At 44.6% G+C, this 17,075-nt stretch overlaps 2 protein-coding genes across 2 annotated transcripts; one reads left to right on the top strand and one right to left on the bottom strand.

Moving 5' to 3' along the window:
* The first annotated feature begins 578 nt into the window (after nucleotides 1-578).
* Nucleotides 579-14,111, top strand: LOC108025265 (probable serine/threonine-protein kinase MARK-C). The gene is made up of 6 exons (XM_017095626.3): nucleotides 579-1,592; nucleotides 10,298-10,477; nucleotides 10,547-11,058; nucleotides 11,112-11,334; nucleotides 11,397-11,607; nucleotides 11,679-14,111. Exons 1-6 carry the CDS (start codon nucleotides 1,403-1,405, stop codon nucleotides 13,972-13,974), a joined length of 3,612 nt encoding a protein of 1,203 aa, XP_016951115.1. The 5' UTR covers nucleotides 579-1,402; the 3' UTR covers nucleotides 13,975-14,111.
* Nucleotides 14,112-16,054: 1,943 nt separating this feature from the next.
* On the bottom strand, nucleotides 16,055-16,795 carry LOC108025264 (uncharacterized). Its single transcript, XM_017095624.3, has one exon. It carries the CDS (start codon nucleotides 16,775-16,777, stop codon nucleotides 16,190-16,192), a length of 588 nt encoding a protein of 195 aa, XP_016951113.2. The 5' UTR covers nucleotides 16,778-16,795; the 3' UTR covers nucleotides 16,055-16,189.
* Nucleotides 16,796-17,075: the final 280 nt, after the last annotated feature.

Genomic DNA, 17,075 nt, shown 5'->3' on the forward strand with positions numbered 1-17,075 from the left:
ACAGAGTTGCCACCCTGCCAACTTCAGCAGGGACTTGAACCTAACACAGAGCTCAGTTTTAGAACCAAAGTAAGCCATTTCCTGAACCACCGGTTTTATAACTTTGAGTTGGCATTTAGAAAACTAGGATGTTTAATAAACTATCTATACGTCATCAATCATTTAATTATTATCTACAAGGATTATGACCCCCACTCCTTTTTGGAGTCCCAGAAGGTAGTTTAAGGGGTTTAATTACCTTAAGGGATACAATTTTCAATGATCCTTACTTTCCCTCCCAATGGTCTGCTACGGCAACAAAATGTCGGTATTTCCCAAAAATGCATGTGCGGTCATACTTCTCTCTTTACAGCGCTCTCTCACTCTCTCTCTCCCGGGAGAGCGTGAGCAGAAATCTTGCATCTCGCTTTTTCACTGACACTTACGTGGCCCTTACGTTGCTCACCCCTGCGTTCCCCGACGCGGGCTGCCAATGTGACCGCTGCCCGTTTGGGAAAAGAGCCGCGCTGCCAACTGGACGACGTGTCGTTTTGCCCGCCCCGGAGAAAGGCCCCTCGAAAACGGCGCCCCCGCCCCCCGAGCCCACCAGCCGTCATTCGTCGGAATCATTCGAACTTTGAAAATGGATCGGTAGCTGGGAAGGAAACCTGAAGCGAAATACGCAAAGAAAACGGCTTTTGTCCGCTATTCAGCGATTTTTTTTGTGTTGTAATCAGCAGAGGAAATTCTACGACCAACTCCGCCCCAACCACACCACCAGCCAGTTCCAGCCACTTCCAGCAGCCACAGAAACAGAAAAAATAGAGCCCCGCACCAACACCAACACCACTACCGAACACCTCCACCACAACTACAACTACAACTACAACCACAGCAACAACACAACTGCACAGCCAAGCCCACAAAGGAAAGGTGAAACGCAGAGCGCAGAAACAGAAAATAAACCAAGATAGCCGAAAATCCGAAAAACCGAAAAACGCACGGTGCAAATAGATAAACCCATTTTTTGCTTGCGCCCTCCTCTTCGCCCGTGTGCCTATGTGATGAGAGAAATCAGCAGCCACCATCGATTACAACAACATCAACACCAGCGACGACCCAACCACCAGACCTGACCAGCGAGCGAGAGCGGGAGAGCAGCTGCAGAATCGAATAGGTTTGCACACCTAGAGAAAGATAGCAAAGCAGCCGCCGCATTTCTTGGCAATTGGATTAAAAAGCAGAGGAAAACAAAAAACAACCCACGGGCCACCATTTTGAATGAGCTGAGAGGGGGCGAGAGAGAGAGAGCGCGAGAGAGCGAGAACTGCTGCTCATTTGTTGCACCACGCACTGCAGCTGGCCGCGTACCGTAAACCCTTCCAGCTTGGAAAATCCCCGCTGCAACTGCGACTACAACATCATGGTGGAGCAGGAGGAGCCCAAGTCCGGGACAGCTGCCCCCGGGGCGAGTGCAGCGCTGCAGCGTAGCCACGCCGCCAGCACCGCGAGCAACAACAACAACCCCCGAGGATCCGGGGACAGCGGCATCCGGAGCGGCAGTGGCATTTCCTGCAGCAACACGGACAACAGCTGCAGCCAGAGTCAGTCAGGTGAGCACTGGAACGCTCGATCGTGGGCCACATGTGGGGAGTTCTTGGAACTGGGGTTGGAATTTCCAACCGAAGAAATCTGTAGGGTAACGGTCTAAAACTGGAAAACATCTTAAGATATTTACCTGTTTACGAGGTCTTAAACGTTATATATTTTTGAAATATTAATATTGAGATAATATTCAGGTGATCTCTAGATTGATTGTGGGAAACATGTGTGAAGTTCGTAGAACTTGAAAAGAGCTACCACACTCGAAATATCCAGAGAAACCTATAGAGGTCTGTTAGAACTTCAAACGTTGCAATATATGATGTGAAAAGTGGATCGTTCGTACATAACATTAGATACACACTTTTATATGTACATCCTATTTACGAGGCTTGAAACATCAGATATTTCGTAAGTAGCCAGATTGAGTCAAGTGAGCCCATTAACATTAAAATCATGGGCAACATATGGAACTAAGCATAGAGCATTGAACTTCTTCATATCGAAATTTCTAGACGTTTGATACCACGCTGTTGGTCAAACGGTGTGAAGTTAGGATTCAAGAAATAAGAGAGAGGTTGAAACTTCCAATAAGTATAAAGTATGATGTGAAAGATGAGAATGAGCTATTAGATATGAGGTTATATACCTCTAAAGATACTTTCTTAGCAACTCCAAGAAGCAGTTCTAAACTAAAATGATTAATAGAAGAGGTTAAATCCCTGTTCTGGTAATGAAATTCCCCTTATATGTGGAAAAATGTAATGTTAATTGGGGAGAAATATTTGTATTTTGTATATATTTTATCGAATTCTAATTAAAAGATATTACATTTGGGGATATAGGCATACATAAGTATCTAGGTACATATGTGCAAATATCGGTATCTGTGAAGTACGAGTACATCCCACTCTCACGTACTCATGATGCGATTTTTAAGAACCAAATTTAAGGCAGTATACCAAGTAAGAAGCGTAATAAAGAAAGTCAAGTTCTTGTACGCTTGGCTTTGTTGATTGACGCAAAAAGATACAAATGAATACTAACATTTCATCAGTTATTATGTGTACTTGAGTAGATTTCCGACTTCTAGCTCCTTTTGAAGGCTTCCAGCAGTTGGGAATCGGTGGCCTGGGGTTCCATGGGACCCCTGCTCCCCGCCCAGTCCCTCCTTTCCAGTTATCGCCAATGCTGGGCCGCGCAGAACTTTCGTTTACCCTTGCTAATCAACCGAGCGAACTAGGGAGCATTGACTGGGGCAAAACGCGCACCGAGTGCCAGTGTATTTCCTTGACGTCACGAAAAGTTCGAGAACATGCATGTTGTCTGCCTGCCGCCGGCTAACCCACCGCCCCCACCACCCGACCCACCCTCCCAGATCCCCCCCAGAATGTGGGGTGTTTCAGTTGTTTTGTTTCGCCCAGAGAACCACATTGCATCATGCGACTGATGCCATTAGGCGTAATGTGTGTGCCCTAATTTGCAGGGTATTCCAGCATCTGGGTTTTGCATCCACTAGGTAGTAGGGTTAGGGTATTACTAGTGTAAATTAGTCCTCTTAAGCTTTCTTGTTACCAATTAGGTCACTAAATACCCTGCATAAAAGATAGATATTTATAGAGCATAATAATTTGAAGATGGGTTTTTAGTACCCATTTCTTACTTTGTCTGCCTTATGAAACTAGGCAGTTTAGTCAGTAAATATACCAGATTTGGTAGAACCACTAACATTCCCAAGCTGCCTTTGTTATGCAGTTACTGAAACTGATCGTAACTCTACTGTTCTGAAAGATAATGTCAGGAAACTTGACAGTGTTCTGCCCAATAAGAGTAAAGACCAGTTAGGCTACTGAAAACCTTTGTGACATAAGGTTTTACGCCGATTAATTGACATTTTCCGAGGTGCTCATGATTATAACTACTATAATCTTCCATTGGAATGCCCAACCGAACGAGGGTATTCCAAGCTTCGGTTCCTGGTTCCAACACAACCACATCCACCGAAGAGCAGCAGCTGCTGCGGCGGCGAGAAAAAGAGAGGGAGACGGCACGAGTATCTGTGCCAGCTAGCCGAGACCGAGAAATTGAGCGTGTGCAGGCAATTAATGGAAATGGAAAATGACTCACGGGCTGATCGATTGAGCGCCGTGCACTCTGCTGCCCGTACCTGTATGGGTGATTCGTGCTCGAAATGCATCGACGTCGAAATGTGAACAAACTTCCAAAAGCTGCAGCCAGCCGCATAAAACGGGTATAACCTTCGTGACGTTTATTGCACTTGGTGACGTTTGTCGCAGCCCAAAATAGAACGACGGGCCAAAGCGGACGAACGAACGGGCCAAAGCGGAGGCAGCGATGAGAGCGCGGCCTCCCACACACAAGCTCCCCGTTAGCAGTGTGTCTTTTCTGGAGAGGATTACAGTTGCTGGGGAAGGGAACCCTTTCCAGCAATCAACTGAGTGGAAAAGGCTGTCGACTGGAGTCTAACAACTGGCCATTATCAGAGGCTTCCCACTCTGCCTAGAATCTAGACCTTTTGGAGGACAGCCAGTAGTGGGGCCCCTGGTGCCTACGTGCAGCCTCCGATTCATAAAAGCAGCCCCCGTCCCCGGGCAGCAGCAGCCCCATCTCTTTCTCTCTTGCGCAAAAGCCCTGCGAGAGAAATGTATTTTTTAGCTTTGGCAATGCCGCGCTCGGCAGCAGCAAGAAAAAACGTCAGCTGAAACCCCAAAGGCATATGTTGTTGTTTACCCGTGCAAAAACGAAAACAAAGCGAGTTAAATGTAGTTTTTGTTTTGCTGTTTGCCCTTTCCACTTGTTTGCTTTCAAGCAGAACTCGCACATCACACCACCTTCCATGCTGCGCTGGTGTTGGAGCCGCTCTGGCCCCCACTTTCCCCCTGGCCTTCCTTACGTTTTCGGCCTACGTGCGATTTGGCATCTTGCTCCCGCACTCCAAAAGCAGTGGGGCTCTCTTCCTACACTGGAAAAATATGGGGAGTCACAATTTTAGATCTCTTTTATAGTACAGTTAAAAGTAAACAATATTTCTTTCTGTGTACCTTGCACTCTCTTGGATTGGATTCAAGCGATTACATGGAACGCATTGCATCATGTAAGGCTCTCTCCGGCGCACCGGTCTTTTCCAGTGCCGCTCTCTTAATCCTCGCCGGCTCTCTTTGGGGCCGCCGCCGTTTTGTTATTGTTTTTCCTGTTGCTGTTTTTGTTTTGCTCGCGACGGTGGGGCGGCCACAACCACAAAGCTACTTCTTGTCAAAACTGGTTCTGTGTCCAATCAATGATGTGGCTTTATCTGCGCTCTCTTTTCCGCCGCCGCTGCGGATGTGTGCGTGGGCCTATTGGCCAGGTTGGGTGATAACACGGCTATCGGCGACGCTGGTATCGGTATCGGTTGATCCGGCCTAAACTAGTGTGCCAATATTTACATTTACCCTCCTCGAAAGCCAAGAATTCGATCGGCAACGCAGAGCTAAGGTTTTCCTTTCGGCCATCGAGTTCTCGGCAAATACGTTTGAATTTATTTAGACTCGGTGAATAAACCTGGTCGGCAATTGCTTGTGCATTCGATTTGAAACCGGATTTTGGCAGACCAGAGGCGTTTCTCTTCCGGGCTGTTTTTTTGCACTTAATTTGTTTGTAATTAAAAGCCTGTGTTATTGTTTTGATTGTCCTACGCCAAGCGATATTTCTGGTTGTTCAGCACTTGCAAATTTTTGAGACCCCCATAATAATCATCTAACTATCTCGCTTGTGCAGCAGAAATTACAAACAGCAGGGGTCAGAGTAATGGGGATTACTATTACTTAGGAAGGAATTTAAGCAAAAAAAGAACTCAGCTAAATTGAAAAAAAATACGTTGAAAATAACTATTTAGATGGAAGTTTCTATTAAAATTGTTATTCATGAGAAACAGTAATGATTAACTTGAATCTTTTAATTTAATAGCCCCATTATGAACCCTACTATCTCGCCCACCACTGTTTATCTGTTACAACAACTCTCGCTCTCGTTCGGGCCGCTCTCTTCTCTTCGGCTCTCTTCCTCGCGCACGGCGGTAGTTTCTGTTTTCGGTTTTTGTCGCTCCAACGAAAGCGGGCGCGTGTTTGAATTTGATTCTTTCCTCGTTGGCGCCGCGCGTCGTTGGTCCGCAAAGACTTGTCCGTGTTTTTCCATTTCTTTCAAATTCACTATTTCGGCCAATTGGTTTTCGCTGCCACCGCCGCCGCACACCCGAATTTTCCCAAGTCGCCGGTACTACAAATCACCATACGTTCGAAATCGAAATCCCCCCGGCCGTTTAATCTGAAAATTTTCCGTGTGCTTCCAGTAACCATTCATTGTTCCCACTGTTGTTTTCGTTTTCATCTGGAAAACGGGAATCGGGAAGGGGAGTGTGTGCTTCCAATCGAAGATGATCCAACCGGAATAGGGTTAAAATTAGCCCAAACTAAGCCAAATTGAAACTAAAGCAATATAATATTCGAGAGCAGGCGGTTCTATCTACGCATTGCAAAAACGTGCCGCCTAGAGGGAGAAGAACAAGCAGCCGAACGGGCGTTGCTTAGACAAATTGCGTTGCGATTAAAAGGCGAACGGCAACAAAAACATCAGAGCAAACAACAACAACGGCAGTAGCGGCAGCAAACATGTTGGGTAAATACAACAACAACATTAGCAACACAGTCTAGGAACGGGATGAGAATCGGAGAAAGAGAGCGGGCGAGAGCGCCAGAGAACTTTCACGCACACACTCGCACCTGGCGCACACCCACGGGGCGCATGTGCATCTGTGTGTGCGGGGAAACGTTTCGAAATGCCGGTTTTTGCATTTTTGTTATTGTTTTTGCCCGAACAAGTTTTCCGCTTTATATTTTACAGCCTGTATCTATTACAATGTATGTTCGCATATTCTTGGCCCCCCATTGTCTTGACGAAGCGCTCTTGTAATCACTGCGTAACGGTAAAGATAACTACAGCGACCTTGTCGAAACATAACTGGGAGTACATAACAGTATGGCCAACGGGAGGGGCTATTCACTAATTTAAAATTTTATTGTTTTATCTCTGGTGTGTGCTGGGCTCTCTCGCCATTTTCAAACATTTTTTCGCTTTTACAATTTCATTTGCTGCGCAATAATTTTCTGCTTCTTTACAGCACACCAGCACACGCGTTCGGATAGCGTACGTGTGAGGGTGCTTGTGTGTTAGTGCTGCTGCCCGTGAATTCATGCTGGCGAAAGAGGAAGGTGGCTTTGAAAAAAAAGGGGAGCCGGTTGGGGGAGCAACACATTAAAAATGTTATTTTTTGAAGAAGATTATAATTTATATTCCTCATTTAAAAGAATATAGGGTTTTTAGATTTCACAAACGCGACCTGTTCAAAAATACAGTGATAAATCAAAAAGGACATTCATTTTTTGTATTATTATATAAGTCTGTCTTCTATTTAAAAATATTGTCTAATAGATAGCTAATTACATAGCAATAGCAGCCGTAAGTCTAAAGCTAGAAATATACATTTTAAAATAAGGTGTAGAAAAACATTAAACGAACCACCTTCAAGGGATTCACGCTTTGTGACGTCACAGCCTGCAGACTTTGAGCACTGCTAATTGGGTACTTACACATCGTCCCTTGGCCACCTTCCCGCACTTTCACCCTGCCATGAAGTAACACCACGAGAGAGGGAGAGAGCGGACCCACCTTATCTGCCTCTACCTCCTACCCACTCCCACTCCCTCTACCAAAAGCTCCTCATGTGCGACCGCATGGGGTTCCTCCTTCCCTTTTTATTATTTTCCTGCTTATATTTGAATTGAAATCGGCGAACGACGCAAAGCCAAGTGCCAAAAGCAAACCTTTTGCTTTGCTCTGCTCGCTTTTTGCGTAGTTCGCCCGTCTTATCGGCGGCCTTTTGTTTATTCGCTAATCGGGGTGGCCACTGTGCTTTGCGTTTCCTACCTAGACATTTGATAACTTATTATGGCACCGCCTTCGGTTTCGATTGTAGCATGTTTGCTCCGAAATTTCAATTCCTCAAGGTTTTCTCTAGACGCTTTCGATTCTTGTTTTGCTTTCAGCTGTCTGTTATCTCTAGTCTGTTGTTTTTTATATTTTTTATTTTTTATTTCCACCTGTGGAGATGTGTCCTTCAGCTCGGTTTTCTAAGGTTTTGAATGGAACTCTAAACTTGAGATCAAAAAGTATTAATTTTTTTTCTAATATTCAAGATATTTAATACACATTTCTCTGAGGGTAGAAAAATACTATTACTACTTGTTGATGAAAATACATATACCATTATTATCTATTGTAATGGTACCAAAAAAACTCTTGATAATATAAATACCATTATTATCTAGTATTATGTTACCGAAAAAAAAAACTGGAAAATACATATACCATCATTATCTAGTATTAGGTTACAAAAAAAATAACTTAAAAATACTTGAACCACATTGTCCATTATTAGGGTATTGCAAAAAGAATCTGAAAATACATATACCATTACCCATATCCAGCATAATGGGAAAACTTATGTGGAAACCAACTGAAAGCCGGCCGGCACACACTGGGCAGTATGTATTTCACTAGCTTATTTCACTCGGATCAGGTTCTTTCACATAAGTGGTTTTGTGTCGCCAACGTTTGTCTAGTTGCTGATGAAATGGGACAAGGGCATTTCATATAATCCCCATTGTCGTCATCACCTTATCGACTTGCATCTGAAGGGATCGGGTCGGATGATGTGTTGTGACGGCTGTCCCAGACATTCAGTGCCGGAACTGCGGAAATTGTTTATGCAATTTAAATAAAAATACCTGCGTCTTCAGCACTCACGTCCCCATGTCCATCAGAATGAAATGATTTGGCGAAAAATCATAATTAAATGCGCAGAATATTTGCGTGGGAGAGAGTCAGAGAGTCCGTCCGATAAACGGGAGAAATGCTTTTTATTGTCTGAGCGTTTATTTACGCAATTGATAACAATTAAAGCTGACCAACAAATAGGCCAAATTTTATATTTAGAACAGAGCGGAAAGCGTGCGAGGAATCAGAGAAGTGTGGGCGGGCGAAGGGGGGAGGATCGCTCGAGGTCGAATGGACGCATTTCTGATTGGACATTTCTTTCGATGAACGGATGGTAGAATCATCAGTCCCAGAAGTGGATTTAAAGGGCAACGACTGGTTTCTTTGTTAGGAGCTACATATAACTACTTCAGATAGGAAAAGACACTCCTTTTTATGCTACAGTGAATATGGGAAGTTGGAAGTATATTGGGATCTTTCTTATAAAGGTTTATATTCAATTATAAAAATATTTAGGATTAAGTATGTTCTGGACTTCTTTAAACCTTCACAACCGAAAACCAAATGGTCAATAAATTATAAGTTTTTTAGCCTTAGATACTAAGGATACGATCCACTCTTAGGATATGAAATATCTATTAAAAAAAATATTCATTGTATTTACAAAATGCCTGCTAGAGATACAATCCACTTTTTCCTTTTGGGCTATCATATTTTATTCAAAATACAACCATGGTATCCAAAAATATAATAATTCTTAGTAAAAAACGTTAAGGTTTTCAGCTTCTGAGGTCCACTGTAGTTGACTCCACTTAATTAAGATAGGAAATGCCACTTATAATATAACGATATAACGATTGTATCCCCAAAATTTCATTATAAATGACTCAAATTTAAAGCGTTAAAGGAACCAGTTAAAATCTTCATCTTCGGAGACCCCCTGTAGTTGACTCCACTCGACTGCTCTCCAGTGGAGCGATACTTATTTGCACTGCGACGTGCCTCCGGGCTGATTAGGTCTTAGTCGCTCAGCCAGATCTTCGGGCAGATACCGCCCTGGTGCAGCCGTTGAGGGCTTTATAAATAGTCGTCAGACTATCGACAACAATTGAAGAACAGGCACAGCACAGCACACGCCCAATCAAGCTGATCGCCGGTCCCCAGGCCGCCCTACTCCTCCGATCTCCGGGTTAGCTCCAGCCCAGAAGTTCTCTATATAGAGAGGCCTGTGCTTGCGGCTGTTTACACATTATTTAATTTTACATATTTATGCACACTTGCTGGCGACTTGTTGTTTACGACACGCGATTTGCTTTCTACGCAGTTAGTGCAAAAAGTACGAGTATTTCTTATTTTAAATTCCCTCATTATTATTTTTATACATTGATAAATGCAGAAAAAATAGGCATATGCAAATATGGCGAGCGATGGCGATAAAAAGCGTAAACCATGCCCGTGGGGCCGATCCTTTTGTGGTATACGTTTATTACCAGCCGAAATGCAGAATGCGAAGGGTTAGAGTGGCGAATTGTGTTCATTATGTAAAATTAACTAAATATCACCAAACTAATTATTACAAATGGATTCCCAAAGTGATATATTTGGCCTTTTACTGCCCACAGATAATGAAATGAGACAACTTTTTAGTGAATCACCAGCAAGCTATTTCACGTTGATGACTTGTTCGAATTTAAAAAGAAATGGAAAACGTGTCAGGGAATTTTGGGTAGCTTTCAAAGTATAAGTCGTCTGTTTCTATAATTTCTTTGTGAAATTAAGTTATTTTAGAGGTCCAGTTGTAGCTTGAATTTTAAAGTGAAATGTTAGATTGTATGTTTACTTTGACAATTTATCTGACGATATTTCTGTTATTCTCTGCTTACAGACGGGCAGAATGAGCTGACGCGCTACAGCAGCGAGGATGTGTCGGGCAATGAGTCGAGTGAGGCGCCCAACATGACCGAGATGGAGCGGCAGGCGGAGCTGAACAGGCACAAGGAGGAGATGCAGAAGAAGCGACGCAAGAAACGCATCAGTTCCTCCCTCCATTCCTCAACGTTCCAAGGTGAGTATCCCTTGCTCGTGGAATAGCCATGAAAGATGCATTTCTAATAGCTCCCTATCTAACCCTTAGAGCTGTACAAGCTGACTGGCGAGATTCTGGGCGAGGGCGCCTACGCATCGGTGCAAACTTGCGTCAACATCTACACCGATCTGGAGTACGCCGTGAAGGTGATCGATAAGATACCGGGGCATGCGCGTGCGCGTGTCTTTCGCGAAGTGGAGACATTCCATCACTGCCAGGGCCATCTGGGCATCTTGCAACTGATCGAGTTCTTCGAGGATGACGAGAAGTTCTACCTGGTGTTCGAGAAGATCAACGGGGGTCCGCTGTTGACGCGCATCCAGGAGCACATTTGCTTCTCCGAGCACGAGGCATCGCAGATAATCAAGGAGATCGCCTCCGGACTGGATTTTCTGCACAAGAAGGGCATTGCCCATCGTGATCTCAAGCCGGAGAATATCCTGTGCGTCAAGACGGACTCGCTGTGCCCGATCAAGATTTGCGACTTTGATCTGGGCTCGGGGATTAAGTTCACCACGGACATCTCGTCGCCAGCAGCCACTCCCCAGCTATTGACACCAGTAAGTTTGGATTACAGAAGACTTAATGCATAAATACTAATACTGGTTTTTAGGTTGGCAGTGCCGAGTTCATGGCTCCGGAAGTGGTCGACTTGTTTGTGGGTGAGGCTCACTACTACGACAAGAGGTGCGATCTGTGGTCCCTGGGGGTCATAGCTTACATCCTGCTCTGCGGCTACCCGCCGTTTTCGGGCAACTGCGGCGAGGATTGCGGCTGGAATCGCGGTGAAAACTGTCGCACGTGCCAGGAGCTGCTTTTCGAGTCCATTCAAGAAGGTGCGTCGATTATACTATACCCCAAAAGCAGATATAATAATAATTATTTTTCCTTTCTTCAGGACACTTTTCCTTTCCGGAGGCCGAGTGGCAGCATGTAAGCGATGAGGCCAAGGACCTGATTTCCAACCTGCTCGTCAAGCAGGCTTCGGATCGACTCAGTGCCGAGGCAGTATTGAATCACCCCTGGATTCGTATGTGCGAGCACGAGCCGCCGGCCAGCAAGCAATCAGGCCGCCACAAGGCTCTGCAGACGCCCAGCAACATTCGACGGTAAGTAACAAATGAATAATTGCCTAAAATATACAGCATTAATAAGCTATTCTATTCTATTCCCCTTCCAGCAATCACCAGTCGGCTAGGGAGATCTCGCAGTTTGCCGAATCGGCCATGGCCGTCAAGCGCGTGGTCCTGCAGCATTTCTCGATGCGCTACGACTACATGAAGGAGCGCCCGAACATCTACCAGCCGTCGCAGGCCTACATGGATGCCTACAGTGATGAGAACTACAATCCCAAGCCGCCGGCTCATTACACTCGCAATCGCTCGCAGCGCAACCCGGCCACGTCCCTGTGCAGCTACGGAGGACGCATGTCCTCGATGCATGGCCAGCGGGCCAGCAGCCGTCAGTCCTCGCGGAATGCCTCTCGCAATGCTTCGGCAATTTACCCCAACAGCGGAGGCTTTAAAACACTCAATGTGCACGAGGAAGATGACGACGATGAGGCTCTGGAGGCCTTTGGCCGCATCGACGACGATGACGATGAGTGGGCCAGGTCAACAAGGCAATACCAGCAGCAGCGCGAGCTGCAGCAGCAGCAGGAAGCGCTGGGCGAAGGTGGTCACTACAGGCGACAGAGTGGAAGCGAGGGCGACGACATGGAGGAGGAGGAGGATGGAGAGAGCGAGGACTATCAGCACTATAAGCATTATTGGCGCGAGTTGGACGAGGACGAGGGCGATGACTATCTGTATGAGCAACAGCAGCAACGCGTCGACGATATAGCCGAGGAAGAGGAGGACGAGGAGGAGGTGGAGAAGCTCCTCGAGGAGGAGCAGAAGAAGGAGGATGAAAATCAACAAGCTGACAATCTGAAGCTATCGAAAGCTTACCTAGAGCAAGTTGGCGAGACCAATGTGGAGAAATCGAAGCCACAGCATGATAATGGTTTGTATGAAAAGGATGAACTTATTATGGATAATAAGCATATGGAGAAAACAACCCAGCAAAGCGAATTTGCTAAGCTCACCACAATGCGCAAAGATGCGCAGGAGGAGGAGAATAAGGAGGAGATTATGCAGCAGGAGGAGAAGGACAAGGAGACAAAGGAGGAGAAACAGCAGGATGATGTTGATGGGGCTAAGAGGCAAGGACCATCAAGTGATATTAGTGCTACTACCATCACCGATAATAACAAGCAGCAAACACCAGTTATGACTACAACACAGATTACCAACTGGCAAACTTGGGATGCAAATGAAGATGATGATGTTAAACTATTGGATAGTATTAGTGATTTAAATGAAAAGCTACCTGAAATTTATGAGACTGCAAATATTGTTGTCAACTCAGCGGCAGTGCCAGCAGCATCAACACCAGCAGCAGCAGCACCAAAAGCAGCACCACCAGCAACATGCCCACCAACCGATAAACCAGAGGAAACCAAGGATTCGAACGAGATCAAACCGACGACAACTGCTGCTGAGGGGACAACAATGCGAACGACTTTTGGCAAGGCGGTGGAGGAGCAAGAGCGAGAGCAGAAGCAGAAGCCTCCGACCCAATCCCAGACCACCACGGGACACAACAGCAAGGCCGGCCGCAATGTATACTTTGCTGTCGATGCATATCAGAACGACGAGGATGCCGATATCGACGAGGATGATGACTACGATGATGAGGAAGAGGAGGGGGATCTGCGTGAGCAACGCAAGCAACCGCTGCCCTCCATTGCCAATGCCTACACCAGGAAGCAGCGACAGCAGCACCAGCGCTACATTGTGCCGCGCTACCAGACTGCAGATCCAGTTCCTCTGAAGCAGCAGGCCGAGAACTGGCGCTACCGCACTCATCACTCGCAGGAGCAGCAGCCGGCAGCGGGCTATCGCAAGTACCGTCCGCCCTTCAGCACCGGAGGCGGCGGTGGCCACCACGGCAACCAGCAGCGCAATTACCTGGGCAGCTTCTCGCACAGCGGCGGTGCCGCTGGCTACAAGATTGCACCGATGATGCAGCCACCGATGCAGCCGCCACAGCAGCCGCCTCCGCGGCACAATAGCGCCGGAAGCAGCGGCAGTGGCAGCGGCAGCGGTGGATCCCCGCCATCCGATGAGCAGTCGACGATCCGCAACTGGCGCCAGGATTGCGTCTACGCCCGCAGCTACGGCATGCAGCAACCGTCGGAGCAGCAGCAGCAGCGATACAACCGCTCGACGGCCCAGCGGGCCCAGCAGCAGCCTCGCATCGGCAGCGGTCGCTTTGCCCACCTGCAGGCGTCCCAGTTGATGGAGGAGCTGCCGGACATGCGAATCGGCCTGTCGCCGCCCAGCGAGAGTGTCCTGCTCCAGCGGCGCCTGCGCCAGCAGCAGCGGGCCAACGATCTGTCCGAGTACTGCGAGCCGGCCACCGCCAGTGGATAGGTCGCTTTTGGACAGATGACTCTGTTTTTCACGCACATTCTCTGAAGAAAAATCAATTTTCCAGTTCTACGATTCTTTTTGGTGCAACATTTCAGGCACACACTTACATTTCAAGCAAAAGTGTACGAATACAATTTAAATTCAATCAATTCCCCCCAAATGCAAACAGAGTTAACAAACAAAAAACACAAAAAAAGAAAGAGTGAATGAAACATTGTAGGAGGAAAGTGAGAGTGGCAATTGTCTACGCTGTTTTGAAGCAAGCTAAACAGTCGTTCGAGATGAAAACAACAGAAAACAAATACCTTTTTTTATAAAAAAGATTCGAAAAATTGTAATTTACATTGCAGTATAATTTTTTATTGTGAAAAATAAAAACGAATACGAAAAGTGTTTGATCAAGAGATGCATAAACACCCCTTAGACTTTTCTGTTCTTTGGTGAAATTGATCGAATCCTAAGTAGTCCTTATAAATTATAATTGCATGCCTCTTGAGCCGAAATCGATGTTCTTTTTAAAAGGCCCCGTTCCAAATACCAAAATGTACAACAAATGAAAATTGTTAAAATTTGTATAGTATGTTTTTATTTCTCATGACAAAAATTGTTATAAGAAAGAAGCGGGCAGCAAAGATAAGTTGAGTTTATAAAATCAATTTAATTGTCCAAAACTTCGAGAGTCTCGCCAATTAGTTTGACCCGAAATTTACACTTAAACGCAGCTAAATCTGGTTAGTTATTTCAAAGAAATTGATGAGAACTTGAGTATCTGTCAGTTCCTTGGATGAAACTTGCCCGCTGACAGTTATTTCTTTTCGAAACTGTTGAAAGATATATTTTTTTAAGCCCCCGAGAACTCCTCCACACTAACACCCACACTAACACAAACTCTTGACATTGCTAGTTGCTCAACATTTTTTGCTGGGCGTAAATGAAGGGAAAGCATGCAAACCAATTTTGTTAAATACATACACACCTATAATATTTAAAAAATTGTGATATAAAATGTAAATGTAAATGCACCTGAAGAGATCTATCTATCAAATGACGCTGTGCCATCAACAACCACTTCTAGGAGGAACATTTTCCACAGTCTTTGTTTGTTTACGTCCCACGAAATCAATGTCAAGTGCATACTACACACCAATACTTCTATTTTTCCAAACCAACAGCAACTTATACTAAAAAACTTCCAAAAAATATATAAAAACCTAATAAAAGCGATAAAAAAAGAAACGATATGAAGCGAAGCAATGCTAAAAAAATATGATTGTTCATTATTTTGGCTCAAAACGCGGCTGAGAAAATGTTGCCAACGGCTGAGTTTTGAGTTCGGTTTAAGTTTTGAACATCTAATAATGATAATAACAACAGCGTCCAATTAATTTTAAACTATTCATGCAATCGATTCCTACAGAAGCAATCAAAGTTGCATTGAAACTGAAATATTTAAGTGGAGAACTATCGCTTTCGTTTTGTTTGTAAAACTGTGAGGAATGTTTCGCAACGAAACAAAAAAACAACAAGAAAGAATAACTTCGGAAAGCCGAAGTTTGTATACCCTTGCAGTTAAAATAAATAATCAACATTAATAACACCATTTTAAATTTTTAGGAATTGTTGCTAGCTTCAGTGATTGAAAAAAAATATTCCATTATTCTCTGATGGTTTCCTTGACAGTTGTATGTTAGAGTCGTCCGATTTTTATTAAAATTAATTTGAAAGTTTTTAAAATTTAAAATATGATATTCCCAATATTATAAGATAATATGCCAAGAACTTTTGTTTATGGGGTCGGAAACGTCTCCTTCACTGGGTGGCAAACTTCTGTCAGAAATCATTATAACCTCTGCAAGGGTATAATAATAACTATGAGTTAATTTGACGAGCAGCGCTGCTGAGAAAATGATAAACTACACTCAAACAAATACCACACCACCTCGGCTTAGAAAAAGTCCGTTAAACTAATGGGTACACTTGGGAACACCAACGAGAGACCGGGGAGAGTCCTTCGAGCAATTGGATTAGCCGACCGATTAGATCAATAAAAATTTGTATGAAAACAATTTGTTTTAAAATTATTGCTATACAAAATTGAAGAAAATTCAGCCAGGAGAAGAGAATACCCAGCCCGCAATAAGGAGAAGAGTAGATATTGTTTTATACATAAAAACTCAATAAAATCGCAAAATACATAAAATGTTAAGCCATGTGTTTATTTCAGGCAGCAAAGCAGAAGAAGCAGACCCAGAAAGCATACTACCCAGTTAAAATACAGGGTATTCTCGCCTATGGACACAGTATAGGTGGGAGCTTTGGTTTCGGGAAAATGTAGAGCCATCAACTCGGGGCTCGTAAAGTTGTCTTGGGTGCGATTTTCCTTATCCAAGCAATCTTTGAGCAGTTTGTCCAGAAAACGAATCCTTTTGTACACACAGTCGAATCTTGTGTAGTAGTCGTAGATGGAGGTTCCATTCTGGAGGAACTGTCCCCTCTCGCCCACTAGAAACCAATCTTTGTGGTGCAGCCGGCTCTTCCCTATGGAGATGAAGAAGGCTCGAGTGTCATTCTCCACGTGGAAAAAGGAGTACTTGTGATCCTTGTCCTGGTTGTGGTAATACAGCTGTGAGGTTGGCTTCTTAGCTGCCTTGGGCTTTCTCTCGTGCTTTCCCCGGCAGAAGACGACGAATGTCTTGTCCTTGATGGGCCAGCAACGGGGATTTAGCACCATGTTTGAGTGAAAAGAAAGTGAACGGATGCTATGTTCGAAAGCAATTCTACACAGGGGAGTCACAGAAACCATTTCGAATCTCAGTGTTCTAGTAGGGTTCCTAAAATCATTAAGAAATTCACTTCGAAAATCTATGGAACTTAAAGATGATGATTTTCTTAGTTTAGGCATATGTTAATGTTAATTATCCTATTTTATATATATTTATTAAATATATTTAAGAATATGATTAACAAATTTGATATTAATAACGTTTTATTACAATTCAAAGCTGCACTTTCGGGAACTTTTGAACTGACAGTGTGACCATTAGCGCCAAACGGGAAATCACGAAATGGCCAATTTGCAAGCGATAGTATCGGTTCCATCG

The sequence above is a fragment of the Drosophila biarmipes genome, chromosome 3R, assembly GCF_025231255.1.
Source record: "Drosophila biarmipes strain raj3 chromosome 3R, RU_DBia_V1.1, whole genome shotgun sequence".
In the NCBI taxonomy this organism is placed as follows: Eukaryota; Metazoa; Arthropoda; class Insecta; order Diptera; family Drosophilidae; genus Drosophila; species Drosophila biarmipes.

Excerpts from the sequence above, each read along its gene's own strand:
- LOC108025265 (XM_017095626.3), top strand. The coding sequence starts at position 1,403 with ATGGTGGAGCAGGAGGAGCCCAAGTCCGGGACAGCTGCCCCCGGGGCG. Across the intron at positions 1,593-10,297 it reads CTGCAGCCAGAGTCAGTCAG|ACGGGCAGAATGAGCTGACG; the intron begins GTGAGCACTGGA and ends CTCTGCTTACAG. Across the intron at positions 11,335-11,396 it reads TTTCGAGTCCATTCAAGAAG|GACACTTTTCCTTTCCGGAG; the intron begins GTGCGTCGATTA and ends TCCTTTCTTCAG.
- LOC108025264 (XM_017095624.3), bottom strand. The coding sequence starts at position 16,777 with ATGGTTTCTGTGACTCCCCTGTGTAGAATTGCTTTCGAACATAGCATC.